Raw genomic sequence first — 18829 nt, forward strand, 5'->3', positions numbered from 1 at the left:
ATTACCAATTTGCACAATCTATCTATTATCTTAATATTTAAGAGGAAAAGGAAGTCCTCCTGTTCACTGTTAAGGTCACAAAATTAACAAGTTAATTGGAAAAAAGCACTCGTTATTATAAACATCTAACGGTCTAGGTTAAACCGAAGAGGCAATATCAAATACAATTAATAAACAGCTAAATTCGAAATTATAAATTATAAAAAATTAGTAGCTTGATTTTCATATGGTTTAGAAAGAAAAATATCCAGATAAAGACTCTAAATTAATAAAATTAATAATAATTGAAATTAGGGTTAAAATAGAAAAAGAATAATTGAAATACGTTAAGATTAGAAGAAGACTGCTGGTGATGGAGTAGGAAAACGATTGATGGAAGAGGTCCGGCACACAGGAAGCGCTATCGTATGTCTATGATACGTAGAACTATCTTAATCAGTGATGTGTAGAACTCAATAATATAAAGGATTTAAGTTTTAGCTAATAACATATTTAAGTTTTAGCTAATAACATATAAAAAATTATACCTTTTATAAATATTGCGCATGGCCCAATAGAAATTTCCACTCCCATGGCCCAACGGCCCCAGCCATTCCATTCTACTCCTCGCTCCCGTTATAACCTCTCACCTCAGACCTCACCTCCCTCCTCTCTCCAGGCTCCAGCCTTCTCCTTCCCAGCACCACCGCCACTTCACTGCAACCGGGTCAAACCAGCGCGAGGAACAAACCCGGCGTAGCAGGCGCCCGCCATGGACGACGACTTCGACAGCACTTGCTCCACCCCATTCGCCAGCGCGCCATCCAGCCCCGGTCGTCCCCCCGCCATCGGCGGTGGCGGCGGCTACTTCTTCAGCGCGCCGGCCAGCCCCATCCACCACCTTCTCTTCTCGTCCTCGTCCTCGGCATCCGCCGCGCCGGGCGCGGGCCGCGGGTGTGCTGGCGACGCGGAGTTCGAGTTCGGCGGGCCCGGTGGGCCCATGATCTCCGCCGACGAGCTCTTCTTCAACGGCCAGATCCGGCCTCTCACCCTGTCCCCGCTCCCGGATCTCGACCCCGGCAGCGACGACGACGACGACCCCGCGCCGGCGCGCGGCCGCGACCTCACGCCGCGGAGCGGTTCCGTGCACCGCCGCGCGCGGTCCATGTCCCCGCTCCGCAGCGCGTCCCCGCGGCTCAAGCTGCTCAATGCGCTCGTCCCCGCGCCGGATCTCAGCACCGGCCCCGACGCGGCCGGCGCGCAGGAAGCGGCGCCGCCTGTCACGGCCTCGTCGCGCTCCTCCTCGTCCTCTTCCACGTCTTCCTCCTCCTCGGCCTCGGCCTCCGGCCGCGGGTCCCGGCGGTGGGTGTTCATCAAGGACATGCTCCTCCTCCACCGCAGCAAGAGCGATCCCGGCAGCGGCGCTCGTGCCGCCCACGCGCACGACGCCCCCGCGGCATCCCCCGGTGCCAAGCCCGAACGAGCGTGGCCGTTCTCGCCCTCGTGGGCGTCGAAGGACAAGGTCGCCGCGAAGCTCCGCTCCGCACGCCCACCACCGGCGGCGGAGGCGGCTAGCGGTAGCGGCGATGAGGCCCGGGCGCGGGGGCAGAGGAGGGGGAAGGGCAGGCGGCGCTCCACGACGGTGGCCACGGCACATGAGAGGCTGTACGCGGCGCCGAACCGGGCGCAGGCGGAGGAGATGCGGCGGCGCACGTTCCTGCCGTACCGGGAGGGCCTCCTCGGCTGCCTCGGCTTCAGCTCCCGCGGCTACGGCGCGCTCCACGGGCTCACCAAAACCCTCAACCCCGTCTTCTCCCGGTGAAAAGTAGCAGTGCTCCTCAAAACAAGACCTTTTGAGGTAAAAGGAAATCGGAGATCAAAACAAGAGCTTAATAAAAGTTCTTGGTAGTGCCAATTGATTCGAGCGGGTTAGCATCTGCTCGTCTTGTATGGGAGCATTTTTACCCTCTTTTTGTCGTTTTTTGCGTGCGTCTTGTATAGGCAGTCTGTCAGTGTAAGTTATCTCATCTTTTCTCGAAGTAAAACGAAGGAGTGTACGTTAAAAGACTTAGCTATGATTTTCGTTTTTTTCGGTGAGTGCATCTGCACCCTCTCCCTTTAGCTTCGCCCATGCTCCCTCGTTCGGAGAGGATGGTAGTTTGTAGACGGTCACATCAACCAGAGCATCTGAGATGCAGACATTCAGTTGATAAATATGGCGCGAAATAGTTGATGGCGCCATTGTGTGCATGGTTGTGTATCCATTTATAAAGCATGTACTGCTGCTGCATTGCTGCTACTCCAGTAAGTGCCACTGCACGGACTCGGCTTTCCTACACTGAGTGCAGTTCTCGTAGCAACGTATCCAGCTGATACTGCAAGTGTGCTACGCCACAGTACATACGCGGTATTCCACTATTCCTACGGAGAGTCTGTACTCTTTCAACTCTAGGTAGTCTGTACTCTTTCAACTCTAGGTACTGCTCGGCGCTGAGATTTGCTTCCCGAGAGCCGTACTCGCCACTGCAACCGTCTTTGCACCTCGTTTACGCCGCTCCTTCTTTTCTGCCCCGGTACGAAACAAAAAGATCGGCACACGTAGTACCGCTGCAGATAGCCACAGTCCACACGCAGCCCAGACGTGCGTGGCCGTTTCATGGGATTCATTCCCATCTCAATTCTCGCGTCCTATCCTCTCCAAAAAAAAAAAGAGCTCGCGTCAAGTATAATCCCATGACGATAGACGAGCCAGTGTCGCCAAACTCATGGCGGATTGGATTGGACACTGCTCATACTGCATCTGTGAAACGCATTAGTCGCGTGCACGTAGCGTCGGCACGGCGAGCCAGTGCGGGATGGCGGGTGTGGCATGGGTGGTCCGTGCATAAATAAATGGGCACATGGGGTGGCGGGGCCTCGCGCGCGCACGTGCCGTGTCGGGCTCGGGCTCGGGGCGTGGCCGCGTCGTCCTGCCCCTGCCCCTGCCTGCCTGCCTGCCGCCGCCGCATCATTGGGGGGTTTTACACTGAGATCCGGGACGTGCGTGCATTAGGGCATCTCTAATGGTTAGGTTTTACACTGAGACAAGAGCTACTATTTATAGTATGGATAGATTCTATCTTAACATATTTCTTCTCTATAAGTTATATAAAATTATGATGACACATCCTGTATAAATATTAAAGATGTATTTAGTGCACACCGAGGCAGTTTAGAAGCAATCTAAAATTTGGTCATGCCAAAACTAACATAATACTAAAATCGTGGTAAATAGAGTAGTATTTTGTTTGAGATTGATATAAAGTTTTAGCCATCCAAATATCAGGTGGCTATTTTAGATGTTAAAATCTCGCTAACTTTGCTATAGAAAATTTTGATCGGCTAAATTTTTTAAAGATACAGCTAAATTTTAGCTTTGATAAATAGAAATCAAATTTCTAGACCTAAACAAATTTAGGCTTCTCGAGTCAACAACCAAACAGCTGACGTGTGGGCACGGCGAAAGCCTACCGCGTTATCGGGTCATTTCCCAGCGTGTGTACGTAGCTTATTAGCAGTGCGGCATGACACCGATCGAGATCCTAGCTCTGAGCACGATTACAGGAGTACACACAGGCTGATATTACCCTATATCCTTCCACCGCTCTCCGATATTCGTATTCGATCATTATCGTGTAGTATCTGCATGTAAGCAAAGGCTGTTAAAACAAGTGATATGGAAGAAACCTCTTTGAGCAGAGATATGAAAGAATTGACGATCAATCTACTAGGTACTATGCATATAATTTTTTCACATGATAAAGGAAAGATACTTTCATACTTGAAATTTTGATTATTTTTGTTCCAGATTCCACTGGCAAAATGACGATCAAAAGAAAATCACTTTATCAAATGAAACATTTTGTGCTGACCTAGAGATAAAGAGGGTCTAAAGATTCAAAATCTAGATACTAAGAATATTACCTTACTAAATAAATGGCTTTTTAAGCTGCTCACGTCTGATGGAATGTGACAACAGCTGATTCGCAATAAGTACTTGAGCTCTAAACCCCTATCTCAGGTCTAATGAAAAACTAGGGATTTACATTTCTGGCCAGCCTTATGAAGGTGAAGCGACATCTTCTCCGCTTCGAAACCTTCACAATCAAATATAGTGCCCAGCTCAAGTTTTAGGAAGACCTATGATTGAGAAATTCAACTCTGCGAGAACAGTATATATGCATGTATAATATAGTAAAGAACAAATAAGATACAATAGCAGAAGTCCACTGAACCTTCCCTCCAAATATCTCGTTTAGAAGGGATCTTGTAGGGCCAAAATTAATAGCGTGGAATGATTTACTTCTTTGAATCGATAATATTTCACTCTAATAAACCAAGTTTAAATGTGTCTTGGTTTACTTATGATGAGTGATTAATATTGGTATTTATTTGGTCTAAAGATCTTTGATTTTGCATGAGCTTTGATATGATTTGAATTGATTTAGAATTTCATTTTAGCATATTGATTATGGACTAACTGAAATTAGAGTTGGAGATATATGTTTGCTTGTCTCATAATGTGCAGGTAATGGATGTAACTTGGCGATCGATGACGGGATAATCGGGGCCAAGCGAAGTGCTTGCTGCCAGATGATCAAGGAGGCCGAACAAATTTAAGAGTAATCATAACTAAACAAGTGGAGGTCAAGCAAAGCATGGAAAGCTGATGAAGATGGCGTGTTGACAAAGTCGAGTGAATGGGGTGCTGAAGCAAGTGACAAGACTATCCGAGAGATCGAGAGCAGGAGAGACTTGCCGGTAGTCAGGATCGCAAGACGGAGTACACGCGTCGACATCAGAACACTTGCTTAAGCTGTAAGCAAGTGGGGAGTCACGCTTTGAGAAGCGTCCTATGGTTTCACGGTTTAGCCTCAAAACTGTGGGAGGACTGGAGGAGTGCATCGCACCATCACGAAGCTTACGTCAAGGCGAAGCTATGTCGTGAAGGCGTCATGACCGTTCGATGAATCGAGAAGAAAATAGACCAAAATACTCTCGGTAGTATGTAGGAGTGTAATGCAAAATTGGAGTATTTTGGGAAGAAAACAAGAAAACTTAGAGATCAAATTTCTCAAGCTTATAAATAGAGATATAGGGCTATATGAGGAGATGAACCAGCCATTTTAAGCCCCTTGTGCCATCCATATGAGAGCCCTGTGCTAAAATTTTAGAGGAGAAGAAGAGAAGTGCTTCTTAGCCTATTTATTAGGTAAGAGCTATGTAAGGAAAAAATCTCTATAATCTGCCTAAAATAGGGTTGATCTTTGCTGCAATGAAGTTTATTTTTCTTTATGTTGTTGTGCTCACCCCTTTCTAGTTTTCCTCTTGGCTCTCTTGAAAGTTTGTAAGTTTTTCATTTTTCGGATTTGATTTTCGCCTTGATTTTTTGGCTAAAATTTCAGCACCTTATAAGGTCATTTTTTTTTGTTGCTAGAGGTATAAAATTCACATACACGCGTTTATATGATGGGGTATTGAATTTACTTGCCTCTAGACAATCAACTTGAAGAGTTTCGTTGCTCGGTGTTCATCTTTTCTTATTTCTTTGTAAGTTGTGATCTTTCGAGTGCTAAGACATATGGATTAATCTTAAATGAAATATAAGGTTCATATAACATTTGTGGAATCATGTTGCATCGACTTTCTCTTGTTAAAATTTCTCTCTATTTTTCTCCACTTGAGTTTTAAGGTGTGTTGGGTGATCCAAATAGGAGAAGATCATCTATTTTGCAAGAAATTTGTTGAGATGTTTATTCACCTCTCTCTAGTTGCCAAACTTGTTCCTACACACTCACTCAGTAGCAAGATGAGTTCCACTGGAACTTAACCCCAAATGGACAGTTCTCGGTAAAATCTCACTATCTTCCCTTAATGCATAGTGATGTTCCCAATGTTAACAAACGCTTTTGGAAATTGAAGGTACCACTCAAAGTTAGAATGTTCTTTTGGTACTTATGATAATGTGTAGTTCTGATGAAGGATAATCTAGCTAAGTGTAATTGGTAAGGGAATACAAATTATTGTTTCTGTCATCAAGAAGAGACAATTAATTCTTTGAATGTCGTCTATCATACAAGCAGTTTCAGGACTCTTTCGGTTTCGTAGTGTATCACATATGTTCGGTATTTGGCTTTGAGGTATTATGAGGGACTTGAAACCGAAAGTCGTATTAGGTGCGGCTGCTACTTGCTGGTCACTTTGGTTATGCATGAATGATATGGTGTTTGATAAGTGAAATATTTCTTCTTCTTTGCAAATTATCTACTGATGTACTCACTGGCTCCATACCTGTGCTATATTACAGAAGTCGGATTCTCGGGTTATGGTTACAGTGGCATGTCAGCATTTGGAGCGGGTGGTCAAATAGTATTTTACTCAGGTTTATGAGTGACGGCCTAGTCGAAGGATTGGAGCGCCTTAGCATCTACTATTTTCACCTTGTTTAAACTTTAATATTGTTTTATCTTTTCATTTTTTTATGTACATCTTAGTTATGCAAAGACTAAAAGTATTTTCGGTGCAATTGTATAAGCTTAATGCAATTGTCTTAGTTCAATAAAATTTTTCTTTATCGAAAAATATATAATAGCAACTAAGGGTTTTAGAAGGTTGAATTGAATTAACATTTTCTAGGACGGCGTCTATTGCCCACAATCGATAATAGTATCTAGAATGTAAAAAAGCAAAAACCTTTGAAATACAAAAACTAGTAAAATGTGTTTTTTGAGTCCTTACGTGCAAGCTATCTCTCAACATGTCACTTGGAAATGCCACGAGTGGCATCGCTAACACTCATCGGTGCGAAGATGTTTAGCTCCAGGTTCATTCAGGCTTCTGATCTCACCACTTTATTCTAGCAGCCAACGGCGAGGCGACGATGGAGGTGTTGCTGGAGGGCGATGGTTGGCGGGGCATGTCCCGCAACAGAAAAAAGAAATTGAACGTGTTAGAATTTTTAGCGAGCATTGACGGAACATATGGAGGTCAGAATTTGAGTGTCTCTGACTTTTTCCTTATCCTTCTCGTTCTCCTTCTCTTTTCTTCTTCATTCTTTTTTATACCAAAAATTATAAAAAAGGCTCTAAGGCTCTCAAGTGTTTCAAGGTAGAGGACTTAAGCCATTAGACCCCTTAATCCGCTCTTGTAGCTGTGTGCTCCCTTGACATCATGGCAAACATATGGAGAACTATTTTTCATCCGACAGGTTGCATAGCAGCATCTAGCTAACAGTAGTTTTGATTTTTGTCAGTGATACAACGCAGCACAGAGCAACAACACCAAGCTAAGCCGAAACGCTGGTTCCATGCAACAGCATCTTGATGAGGACGCCGCTATTCACGTTTGCGATCAATGCCAAGCGACGAACTTTCATCATGACGCTCCACAGTCGCGGCCGGTGAGCGATCCAACTCGTCCATCAGCTGGCCCAAATAATTCTCGCTTAACACGAACAAACACGCATTAGGGACCCAACACGGGCCGCTGGTGCATCAACCATACATGCATGCACGCACGCACCCAAGTTCTTGTTCGAGGTGAAACGTCATGGATTAGGGCTCATGTGAAGGCATGTGGTCATTCATCGCAAGCTGACAAACGCGTGGTGGCACTGGCAGCGATTGGTCCCGGCTCTCGTACGCACGCACAATTATTTGGCAATCGGATGCAACAGTAGTCCTTGCGTACATCTTGGCTAGATGGATCGATCTCCAAATAATTGGAAAGTGGGGAGACACAGGATCATGTTTGTTTCTGTTTATCAACAGTTTTTTTTTTATAGAAAAGCTAATAAGCTAAAATAAACGTCAAACTTATTGCTAGTTTATAACTTTTCTAATAACCAAATTTCTGATAAAATGAACCAAAGACTGATAAGATAGTTGAGACTAGCTTTTCTAGTGTGCTAAGAGTTTAAAAATTAAGTTTATAAGCTAATTGTTTTTGTCAAAAGCTATAAACAGCTTTTCAAATAAACAGTTTTTTCTAAAAAAAAATCTATAAATTTCAGTCATGCCAAACAAAAACATAATATCGAGAAAAAGCTGGAGCAGGCAACAAACTTCAGCAGGAGCGAATTCATCGTCTCCCTCTGTGCACTTAACTTTTGATCGAGTCAGCTCAGCCACAAGGATCAATCGACCGATATGGCTATATATGTTGTTGATCTGCAGAACTAATCAACTAATTAATAACAGTGACAGATTTCCACCAGTACGTTTATCAACCAAGTCATAGCTAGGAATCAGATGTGAACTACACACTGATGAAGACGGTCGATTTAGACGTCGTAAATAGAGCTAGCCACACACACACATGACACGCGCGAGTGGTCTGATCCACTGATCGATCTGCCCCCTGCCGTGCAGGGCAAGGGGTAACTGTTACCGGCCGATGCTACACAGCCGGTTAGTCGCTGACTCTGACCGGTTACCGAACGCCGAAATACTTGCTCTTGATTCGGATCGGCACTGGCGCTCTGCAGTGCCGAGCGAGACCTGGCGGGACGGACTAACGTGCTCGGCCAGAGGCCCGGAGCAATCCGACTATGCGTCCTAGTTTCAGATGGACCAGGATCCTCTTATGTCGCGGGTTATCTGTGACGTGGAAGCCGAATCTATATGTCAGTGATGAAGTTACTGTGACGTGGATGATAGAGATCCGGATCCGTTTTGCCCCTCTGGACAGCTTCGCTTGTCGTGTTTCGGTGCTGCTGCGGTGCTGCCTAGTCGCTAAATACTGTGCTTAATCAGGCCCTGTGGCTTGACAACAAGTACTTGGCCAGGCACGGCCACGAACGCGTTAGCGAAATGCAGTGTGACGATATCCGGAACGACGTGGCCGCAGGCTCGCCGTGTTCTCTCAAGCTCGTTGATATCAGGCGCTCCTCTACTTCTGTATGCAAAACAACCACTGCTGTTGCTGCTGACATTGCATGGCAAGCGCTGCTATTACTGAAGAGGTGTGCTACCAGTTAATCTGAAATGGTGTTCTTTGTGTAGCGAAAATACTGGCGAATTTTCATCGCCTGTAATGTTCTTCACATCATCCGATCTGACAACACTAGAATTTACTGCTGATCAGTGATCACGAGGGAACGATTTGATGATGCGGGTGCGAATCCGCTGAACTTATCTGGTAGTACACTGTACCAACCTGCTACAATCTTTTTTAAATGGACACGAAACCTTGTGACGAAGCCAGACACAGGCTGTTCAATGCGGCTTACACGCTGTACCTTAATGCCCGTCACTGGCGGAGCTTAATGGAGACCAAGGGGGGCCTTGGCCCCTCCTTATCTTTAAAAAAATACTTAGTAATGCACAGTAAACATGTATTTATCAAGTAATAAATTAGTTTTTTACATAAGTTTGTTGATGAATCTTTTGAACTGGCCGCCCCTTAATTTTTGTTGGAGCTCCGCCACTGATGCCCGTGTCGAGCACGAATGCTCTTTCTCTGTCGCCATTGCTTGTTGTCGACTACCTCTTCTTACTGATCCCAAGGAGAGACGAGTAGTGCGGTTCGTTCCACAGCTGATGCAAATTGCAAACAGTTCAAAGATGCTCATTCTGTAACAGATTCTTCACGTACAGCTACCGGTGAGCAGGCTACCAGAACGAACATTTTTTTCTCCCGGTTCACAGAGCCAGAACACAAGCCAAGGTCCTACAGCTTACCAACAAGGCAACAACTGCCGGGCTTAGCGGTCTTCACTAGGGCCATGCAACTCTACTCTATATGTGAAGTGAAACTAGTCCATTCCATGCACGAAACAGCACCTACTTACAGGCGAACCCTCTACAAAATTGTGCACAAACGAACACCTAGCTGCCTTGATCACATGAACACCTTAGTTGGTTGACCTGATCAGCTCGATCCATCTTTCACGAGTCAGAACGAATCTGACAGTAGCCAGGTCGCGAACGACTCGAGTTCGTCCGGGTTGCAGCCCGCAGCAGCCTGCGACTCACCGGCCGTGATCAGCCCACCGCTTTGGTCGTTCTGGGCTGGATAGCCCCAGAGATGGGCCGCAAAGCCGTCCCAATCCATGTCGAAGAAATCATCCACATGGGCCTGGCCCGCGGCGTCCAGCCCCGTGAGCATACTGTCAACGACAATGTCGCCGCCGCCGAGGCCACCTGACAGAAGGGCCTCCATCTCGCTCTCGGCCTCCCAGCGCCCAAGTTCTATCTGGTCCAGCACCACCGGCCCGGTTGCGTCCTCGCTGCAGGGCCCGTCTGGGGTGTTGCCGCCGCCACCGCTGCTACTGTTGGGCTGGTTCTGGTCCGGGTCGACCACGCCGCTCCGCGCCCCGTCGCTGTGCGGCGGGCTCGAAGCTGCCGACGTCGCGGCGGCCGGGCTGGAAGCGTCCTTTGCCCTGGCAGGTTCTGGTTCAGGGTCCGGTTGCTTGTTGGTCTTCTTGTCGTCGCTTCTGCTGGTTCTCTTGGGCGACCGGCCGGGGGTCCGGCCACCGCGGCGCTTCTCGGCGCTCTGCAGCTTGCTGATGTCGATGGTGATGGTGGTGTCGTTGCCGGCGGTGTAGGTCCGCCGGTACGTGTGGATTTGCCGGCTGAGGTGCGAGTTCCAGTAGTTCTTGATCTCATTGTCTGTTCGACCGGTGAGGTGGCTGGCGATCAGGGACCACCTGGCAGTTGAGCAAATCAGCAAGGCCCGAGATATTTGCATGCTACAGCAAAACGGAAAATAAACTTGCATCTAAATGCACGGAAATCGAAGGTGACATTTTACTGGCTAGCTCTGCTTATTTCTCCAGACAAACAGTTCAACTGGTACAGTAGTACTACCACGTTGACAGTTTGGTACAACTAATATTCATGTGTGTGTATGGGGCTAATGCATATTATTTGCAGATCGTGACGAGAGCGCAGAAAGCGACGACGGAAAGCTCCGTATACTGTCAAAGGAGGCCGCTGATCGATGGAGTCCGGCGGCCGGGGCCTGTCGGTGTCTTCTTTCCTCTCAACGTCTGCATATATTGTCAACGTGAAGGCGGGAAATCATTAAGAAATTTTAGGCCCGCGTGTCCACGGACAGAGACCGGTAAGTGCATTAGTGTACGACATGGCAGGCAGCATTGGGAAATTTCCGGAATAGGATGGGGACACGTACCGGTTATCTATACCGTTCCTATATTTCACCTACTAATTTAAAAACAAATTGAAGAAAATAATAAAAAAGATAAATTTATAAATGTACATATCGGTGTAGTCATATTCTGATGAGATATGGTATTTTTACGATTTTATTAAACATATTTTTTATGTTTCGGTTTTTTTGGTGTTTGTTCTGGTAGGATGTTCGTACTTTCTAGTTTTTAATGTTCCGGTATTTATGTATTTTCTACATATTTTTATTATTTTTTATGATATGTAATTTTTTTGATTTTTTATATATTTGTTCCGATGAAATGATTTTTTATCGTACTATTTTCGAATCTCAAAACACACTGACAGCGTAGATAACTGATGTGTGCGCAGCCCATAGCGGAGTTGCATTTTCCTGGCTGGCAGCTAAAGTGCGCTTAGCACTCTGCCCCGAGGACGATCTGCGAGAGAAAGGGCGCCATGGAGAAAGCCCCCGTGCGTCCTCAAGAAGAACGTGAACGATCGATCGTCGACCCGACAGGCGGCCGGGTAGCCTACAAGTCCACTGTCAGCAGTTAAAGAGTGCTGGCCCAAGTGTCGTTTTATGGCTCTTTCAGTCACAGACAATCACTCGTGATGGCCAACGCCTAGGCCTCGTGCCAGTCTTCGCCAAGGTATATGCTGGCTCGACAGACATATTTAAGTGTGCTACGCACGTCTTCATATGCACCAGTCCGTACGTAGTAGCCTGTGCAGGAGAGCATGTGTTACACTGTTGAGATTGAGGACGATCTGTGTACTTGCTACTGTAGTGCTATGACGTAGGTTCGTACGTATAGATGCTGTAGTTAAATGGATAGCCGAGGTGATTAACTGTATAAAGATGTACTCCACTGCACTTCCTAGCAATCATACTATTCGTACGAGTGTTTAATTCTTCTGTTCTCGCCGACATGATAGCTAGCCGGTTTCAAGAGGCTGTACTTTCTACTGTGCCATAATTTTTTGGTCTTCGAAGACTAGATCTTGTCCTTGGTTTCTGTTATAATTTATTCCTTTTATTGTTTATGCAGCCAGAAGTCGTGTACATACAGTTGAGACTTGGCACGGGCGGGTTTGTTTAACCGTAAGGTACCAATAACGTGAGGACACCGAAGCTCGGTCGGTGTTGGGGCCAAGACGCAAGAGAAAAATCTAGCTACATGCATGCATGATACTCCGTATCACAGTACTTTGCTTTCTAATCATGATCTCCTTTTGTCTTTGAACACGAGAAAGTGTCTAGACCGAGCATTGCCTCGTGTCGCTGCTTTCCCTAAGATAGATACATGGAAGAATCAAGGGGATCAGTTTTTTCTTTTTTGCGGGAAGGGGGGTGATCAGGTTTTTGACCCTTACTAGCTACTTAACGAATGAGCGAGCTAGCTGGGCAAGCCATGCATGCACGGCGCGCGTGGCCTCGAGAGTTACATGCATCTCGTGGTAAACTGCACAGGCACCACACCCTTCTGCCACACCTGTGGGCAGTGCAGCTATCGGTAGTAACAAGGACCGAACTAACCAGCGACTCTCAATGCACTGTGCTCTCTGCAGAGCGTGCGTCGACCTGTAGATAAATGAACAGTACTGTGAAACACATGAGGACGGCCGGACTGGAAGTCAATTAACCGAAGGGATGGTTGTGTCTACTGTATTCCTATTACAGTAGTAGTGTCTACTGTGTGTGCGACTGCATAGTGTCTCAACTCTCAACCGATCGAAGCGGCCAGAAGTTTTAAAGCACGTACCGACAACGTACGCTCTCCTAGTTGCTAACGATCGAGAGATTTCGTTGGGGCTCTTTATTGTCTGTGTTGCGACTGTTTTGTCAGGGACTATTTATATCTAATATTATTTTTAATGATTTCTGTTCATACCAGAATATCTTCACGATGAGATTTTCATTCTCTTTAGCGTTTTAACGATTTTTCTTTACGGTTCTCATTACGAAAGTATTTCTAAGGTCATTTTCTACATGATAGTATTCTTTTTTCTTTCCTTTTACGTTTTTTTTAAGTGAAGCTATTAAAGATAGATGAAAATAAAGAGAATTGGAACGGAGAATGTAACCGAGGAAAGATTCCTGGGATAGTCTAAGCTTTTCCGGACGGACAAACGTGGCAGTGATTCCTATGACGGATCAGGAGAGAATTTTATAGTCGGACACTCAGTTTTCAGCATTCTTAGTGGTATTGATTAGGGGTTTACCTGTTCCCAAGGGTGGCATGGAGCTTGATGATGATGTTCTCTTCCTCCTTGGAGATGTTGCCCCTCTTCACGTCGGCCCTGAGGTAGTTGATCCACCGGAGCCTGCAGCTCTTGCCGCACCTCAGAAGCCCTGCCACATACATATGAACGGAAGAATTTAGAAGAAATCTTGCTAGTACCCATCTAGTAGTTACTCACACTAATATGTTTCAGCTAGTTGATTAATTATAGCTGCAAAGGACGATTGATTCAGAGTTGCAGAGCTGCTGCCTGCTGATGCATAAGCAGGCATGCATACACTCTTTTTGCACTCGCCAATCGTGTGGATCGAGTACATACATGCATGTGTGTACAAAGAGTAGGAGGTGTGTGTAGGTCGCCGAAGGTGGCTTGGTATGTTTACCTGCATTCTTGGGCAGCGACTTCCAGGACCCCTCGCCGTGCTCGGCAATGTACTTGGCGAGTATCTCGTCCTCCTCCGCAGTCCACCTCCCCCGCTTCAGCCCCACCTTCTCGCAGCACGGCGCCCTCCCCATCGCGCGGTCAATCGGTCTCGCTCTCGTTCTCGCCGGCCGGCCGGTGTCTAGCTCCCAGCCCCCGTTTCCCACTGCTAACAACACCGCGCGTGGCTCGAGCCGGCGCACGCGCTGCCCACTCAGTGCTCACACTACCTGCAGCTAGCCAAGCGCGCTCGCGTGCGTCCAAGGGAGTTGGTCCGTGCGCGGCGGCGGGTCACTCGCGCCGAGCGATCTCGTTGTGCTGGCTAGCTAGGCCGCGCACAGCGGGGCGCGGCGCCCTATAATATAGCAGCGGCGCGCGGGATGGGGCGGGGACTAGCTTAGCTTGGGGTAGTGTGCGCGGTACACCACACTGACCCGCCGGCTGGGTACGTTACGTGGGACGTGGTAAGTGGGAGTGACTAGGTGCAGTCGCGGGCACGCGGCCGTGTGGTTGGTGGCGCGGGCAAGTGGGCGCCGTGGCGCAAGGGCTTACCAGCGTCCCATTCCGCGGCCTCGCGAGCGACCACGTTGTCGGTGGCCGCTCATTCATAATTATATTTTGCCAGTTCTACGTAGTACTAGCAGTAGCGTACTCGCTCCGTCCGATCTCAATTACATTCACTGCAGACCGGGGCCCGGCCGGCAGGGCACTCTGGCTGCTGGTTAGCTAGCGGGGTTGATCATCCCATTACTACAGATGATCAGTGATGCTGATGTGATCTGCCACTTGTGGTTGCGTAGGACAGCTTCGAGGCCGCCACCACCACCACCCTCTACGCTTTTGCCGTGTTCGTGCTCCGACCTCCGATCCGGTGGAGCTCTCCATTTAGCTGAGCTATTGTTGTAGCTCGAAACGGGCAGGCCGCGCGCGCCCAGCTACCAGTCATCGATCGGTCAGACGCTTCTACCCAACTACAAGTGATGTCGTTCGGACATAATGGCAGTACAGTGAGGCGCGCGGAGTACTCGAGAGAGATGAGAGCGTGCAGTAGATCGATGGATCCATTACGTTTGAACCAACAGGCGTATTCGTCAACCGTGGGCGAGCGGCTAGCTGTACCGTGTGCGACGCGTCACGGTACACGTGCGGCTCCGGGACATGTACTCCAAGCTCTAGTATTTGCTGGACCTGAATGAATTTGAGCTCAGGAGGGCGCGCGGGTGATGTGGTAATGAACACTTGTCCATGGTGGGCACGCTAGCTAGCTTATACCTATGGTGATTGGAGTAGCTACTTCTACTTGCGCACATCACTGACGCGATCGATCGGGTACGTAGCAAGTAGAATATACGCCTGTGCGCGTGTCAGTGCGTGTGCGCATATACACGTGTGCAGGCTGAATCGATCTAATTTCTATATGAAAAAGACTGTACGTTTACAATGAAGGTGTGCCAACCAATTGAAATTATTGGAGTATAGGTTGTGATCGACTTACGATCAATGGAGATGAGGAACGGATTTGACTCCATGGTCATCCTAGCTGTTTGGAAGCTAGGAAGAGAAGAATAGCAGATCGCCCGGGTTGTTTCAGCAGATCAAGGCGGACGGAGCTGAATGGGTTTTGGCTGGCAACAGCCCGTCATGTTGTCGTTCTTGAGTGGGTCATGTCGTGTTATGTTTATTTCCATATAGTTAAGTTTTTAGAGTGGTTTGTGGCCAGCAATTGTGTGCTACTGGCGTTGTAAACTACTCTATTTTTTCTTACTACAATAAAGTGAGTATGAACGTGTGCCGTATACTTGCACTTACATGTACATCGCAAGGATTACCATGCAAAAGAGAGGTCAAAACTAATAATTATATTTACACAAATTTTTCACATGAGTGCTCGGTGAGGGAATGAGGGTCAGGTGTTGATGATATGTGGTGCGTTACCTGCGGTAGATAGCTAAGTTATCCTAAAAAACTAAAAGTGAAAAAAGAAAGCTTAGATGCGTCCTATTAAATGGCTGGTCACAATTGAAATGCGAAGAAAGTATATATTACAAAAACAGGAGGTTAAGTATTGCACGTAATTAGTGCAGCTCTTTTTTGAAAAGGAATAAATGGTACACCATTGTCGGTGGATGAACACCGTAAGCGGGAATCCTGAGGGACCCCCTTTGAGATTCGGTCGGGGGTTGATTTTGGATCTACCTCGTACGTGAGGTTAATACGAATGTATGAGATCTAAGCGGGACGGATGATCGTCGGCTAGTGGGAGTAAATGCACAAGAGATTTATACAGGTTCGGGTCGTACGGAACGTAATACCCTACTCATATGTGTTTGATGTGCTATTAATGCTTTTAGAATGCCTTTCTCTGAATTTCTGTGTTACAAGATTTTTTGTCTATCTATCAAGTCTCGAGTTTCGGTCTTCAAGTACCGATCTCTCTGAGCTTGTTTAATTTTCTGAGCCTCTACTTAGCCCGACCTTCTACGAAGTGCACGCCCTTTTATCCTATAGGAGGAGGCTTGGCGTGCCCAGATCGGGAGCATAAGTTTTCGTAAGCTATAAATGAAAAGTAACTATTATGGGTCTACAGTTTGATGTTACAAGGGTTGAAAATACGCCCTTCGATCGATTCTGTCGGTTATTACACCCCAACTTTAGCAGGTGCAGGGAGACCCACCGGCCAGCCGCTGAATATCCCCGTATGCCTGTCCGATCAGAGCAGATCTGACACGGTCTAACACGACAGGACGACAGGCGACACGCCTCGAGCCCATCGACAAAACTTTCTATAATATGATTCCACAACTAGTTTTAACAATTTTGCCAATTTTACATTATAGGTATTAGTTAAAAAATCTACTAGACGGATCTGATGTTACCGGTCAAAAGTTAAAACACTTCAATTATGACATAATAAAAAGTGCCACCTAGGAGACAACACTCAACACACTGGAATACTTGATCAAAGAAAGTGATACATAGTGCGTATTCTGCGATTAATTTGTTCTTTTGTGCAAAAATGTCTCAGAATGACATTTTAGACGTCTCTATTTATTTGCCATGCTTATTAGACAAACCAACACATGTGTGAAACTCTATGTATTATAATTTTAGTAATTATATATAACCCACAAATATGATCTACTGTGAAAAAAATTGGGAGACTCAAGGGAAATCAATGCTGTAATGCGAAACGCATATACATATATAACCATAACTTATATACGACTCTACATTTTACTTCTAAATAAATATTGCTAGTCTATGGATACAATAACGAAAAATAGTATTTTGTTCTGATCACACAATTCAAACATAAAAGGAAAATCTCAGATCGTTCGCTCCGCCTTTTGAGCTCTGGTAACTCCAAGGTCAAGCTAGCTTTCAGGAAACGTGCTGTGTGCCTGCGTATAGACGAAAAGTTTTGTGCACATACACATATGTATGGTTCTATATATCTAACGGATGCTAGTCTCTTTAGAGTTTAGACCGATGAAGCAATTACGGAAAGCCATAATAAATCATTCACATACTCGGTAACTTACTACAAGCTTATAATGGATGCCAAGAATAGCACACCCTTTTCTCTAGATATCTTTCTCGTACATGAAAACCATTAAAATTTTATATCAACATTTCCTTTTACTCATCTAGAAAACATTTCCATTTACTATTGATAGCACATATATTTTTCAGTTCCAAAGTAGAAAATAGAATAGAATTTGTACTATTTGTGGGTTCAATTCTTTTTGTGGGTAATTTATGGATCCAATTAGTTTCTAGAATAGGTGTGCAAGACAGATAGACAATTCACTATTACAGAATAATACATCACTGTCGATTTTGGAGCCGGTAGTAGGTAACGGTGTGGACCGGCAGTAAAAAGGGTTATCACTGCCGACTGAAGGATTCGGTCGGCAATGATGCTTCAGGTATCATAGCCGGCTGGTAGTTTTAGCCGGTAGTATTGTACCTCCCCCCTCTACTCTGGTCCTACCCTACCTCTCTGTCCTCTCTGTTCTCCTTGTCTCCTCGATCTTTCTGTCTCTCCCACTCAATACATGCAAACAATGAGACATATTTAATGTAAATCAATAATAATGTCACATTCATTAACACATAGTAATTTATGTCACACATATATATGATAGTTCTCACAGGCCACCCCTGAAAAGCTGGTCGAGTTGAGCCAGTCTAGTATCTTCGCAAAGGCTTGCTAATGATTTTCTAGTTACGGCCCCTTGCAGAAATTTGATGTTGTACCTTTCTGCACATACGTTCTGTTTAGTGTACCCTTCCAGTTCTTAAATGAAATGCCCTTGATCATTAGCGTCTTATGCTTAACTACTTCCATATTTATCTCTTCAGAGAAGTCGAACTTCTCTAATATCTTAGGCCACAAGATGTCGTTCTTGATTGAATCAGGAACCACATGCAGATTACCTCGTTCGCCAGTTCACAATATGTACCTGATATGAACGTGATCCTTAATAGCAATCCCACAGACTGACTTATATGACACTAGAACTCAGGTGCAATTGCCTCCCCTGCTAATGAGACCTCCGTGATCATAAATCGTCTCGTAGTCATCTTCGAGGAACCTTGGACACGATGCCGCTCCTGGGATTGCTCATTATCGTGAACCTCAGGAGCATCACGCATCTGCGCATAAGTGAAAAAACTATTAGAAACCTATACAATAATATGTAGAACAGATGCATTCATCTACTTATGAATTATCTCATCGCCTTCGCATGCGTCTATTTGTTACAGATTGAGGTAGTGGCTCGGGCTACCTTCTTCAATGTTTGACGGTGGCACTATATCTCCTTCTCGCATCTGGGTCGGATCGGTGGTTGGTGATCCCATCCCTTACTGGAAGTTCTGCATACGATGACAAAGAGCACTTGAGTATTCTACATATAGAGAGCTGAGAATGGAGGGAGATAGAGATAAAGCCAACAAGGGAGAGAGAGAGGCTATCAAAAGAGTGAGATAACAACGAAGGAGTCGATAGA

General features: G+C 46.1%; 2 protein-coding genes across 2 annotated transcripts; one reads left to right on the forward strand and one right to left on the reverse strand.

Moving 5' to 3' along the window:
* The first annotated feature begins 574 nt into the window (after nt 1-574).
* On the forward strand, nt 575-2095 carry LOC133912332 (uncharacterized). The gene has a single exon (XM_062354999.1). It carries the CDS (start codon nt 752-754, stop codon nt 1799-1801), a length of 1050 nt encoding a protein of 349 aa, XP_062210983.1. The 5' UTR covers nt 575-751; the 3' UTR covers nt 1802-2095.
* Nucleotides 2096-9630: 7535 nt separating this feature from the next.
* On the reverse strand, nt 9631-14269 carry LOC133912333 (transcription factor Y1-like). Its single transcript, XM_062355000.1, has 3 exons — nt 13777-14269; nt 13374-13503; nt 9631-10666 (listed from the first exon to the last, which is right to left on the reverse strand). The coding sequence occupies exons 1-3, from the start codon at nt 13907-13909 to the stop codon at nt 9913-9915; spliced, it is 1017 nt and encodes a 338-aa protein (XP_062210984.1). The 5' UTR covers nt 13910-14269; the 3' UTR covers nt 9631-9912.
* Between the last annotated feature and the right edge of the window lie 4560 nt (nt 14270-18829).

The sequence above is a fragment of the Phragmites australis genome, chromosome 3 (assembly GCF_958298935.1).
Source record: "Phragmites australis chromosome 3, lpPhrAust1.1, whole genome shotgun sequence".
Taxonomy (NCBI): Eukaryota; Viridiplantae; Streptophyta; class Magnoliopsida; order Poales; family Poaceae; genus Phragmites; species Phragmites australis.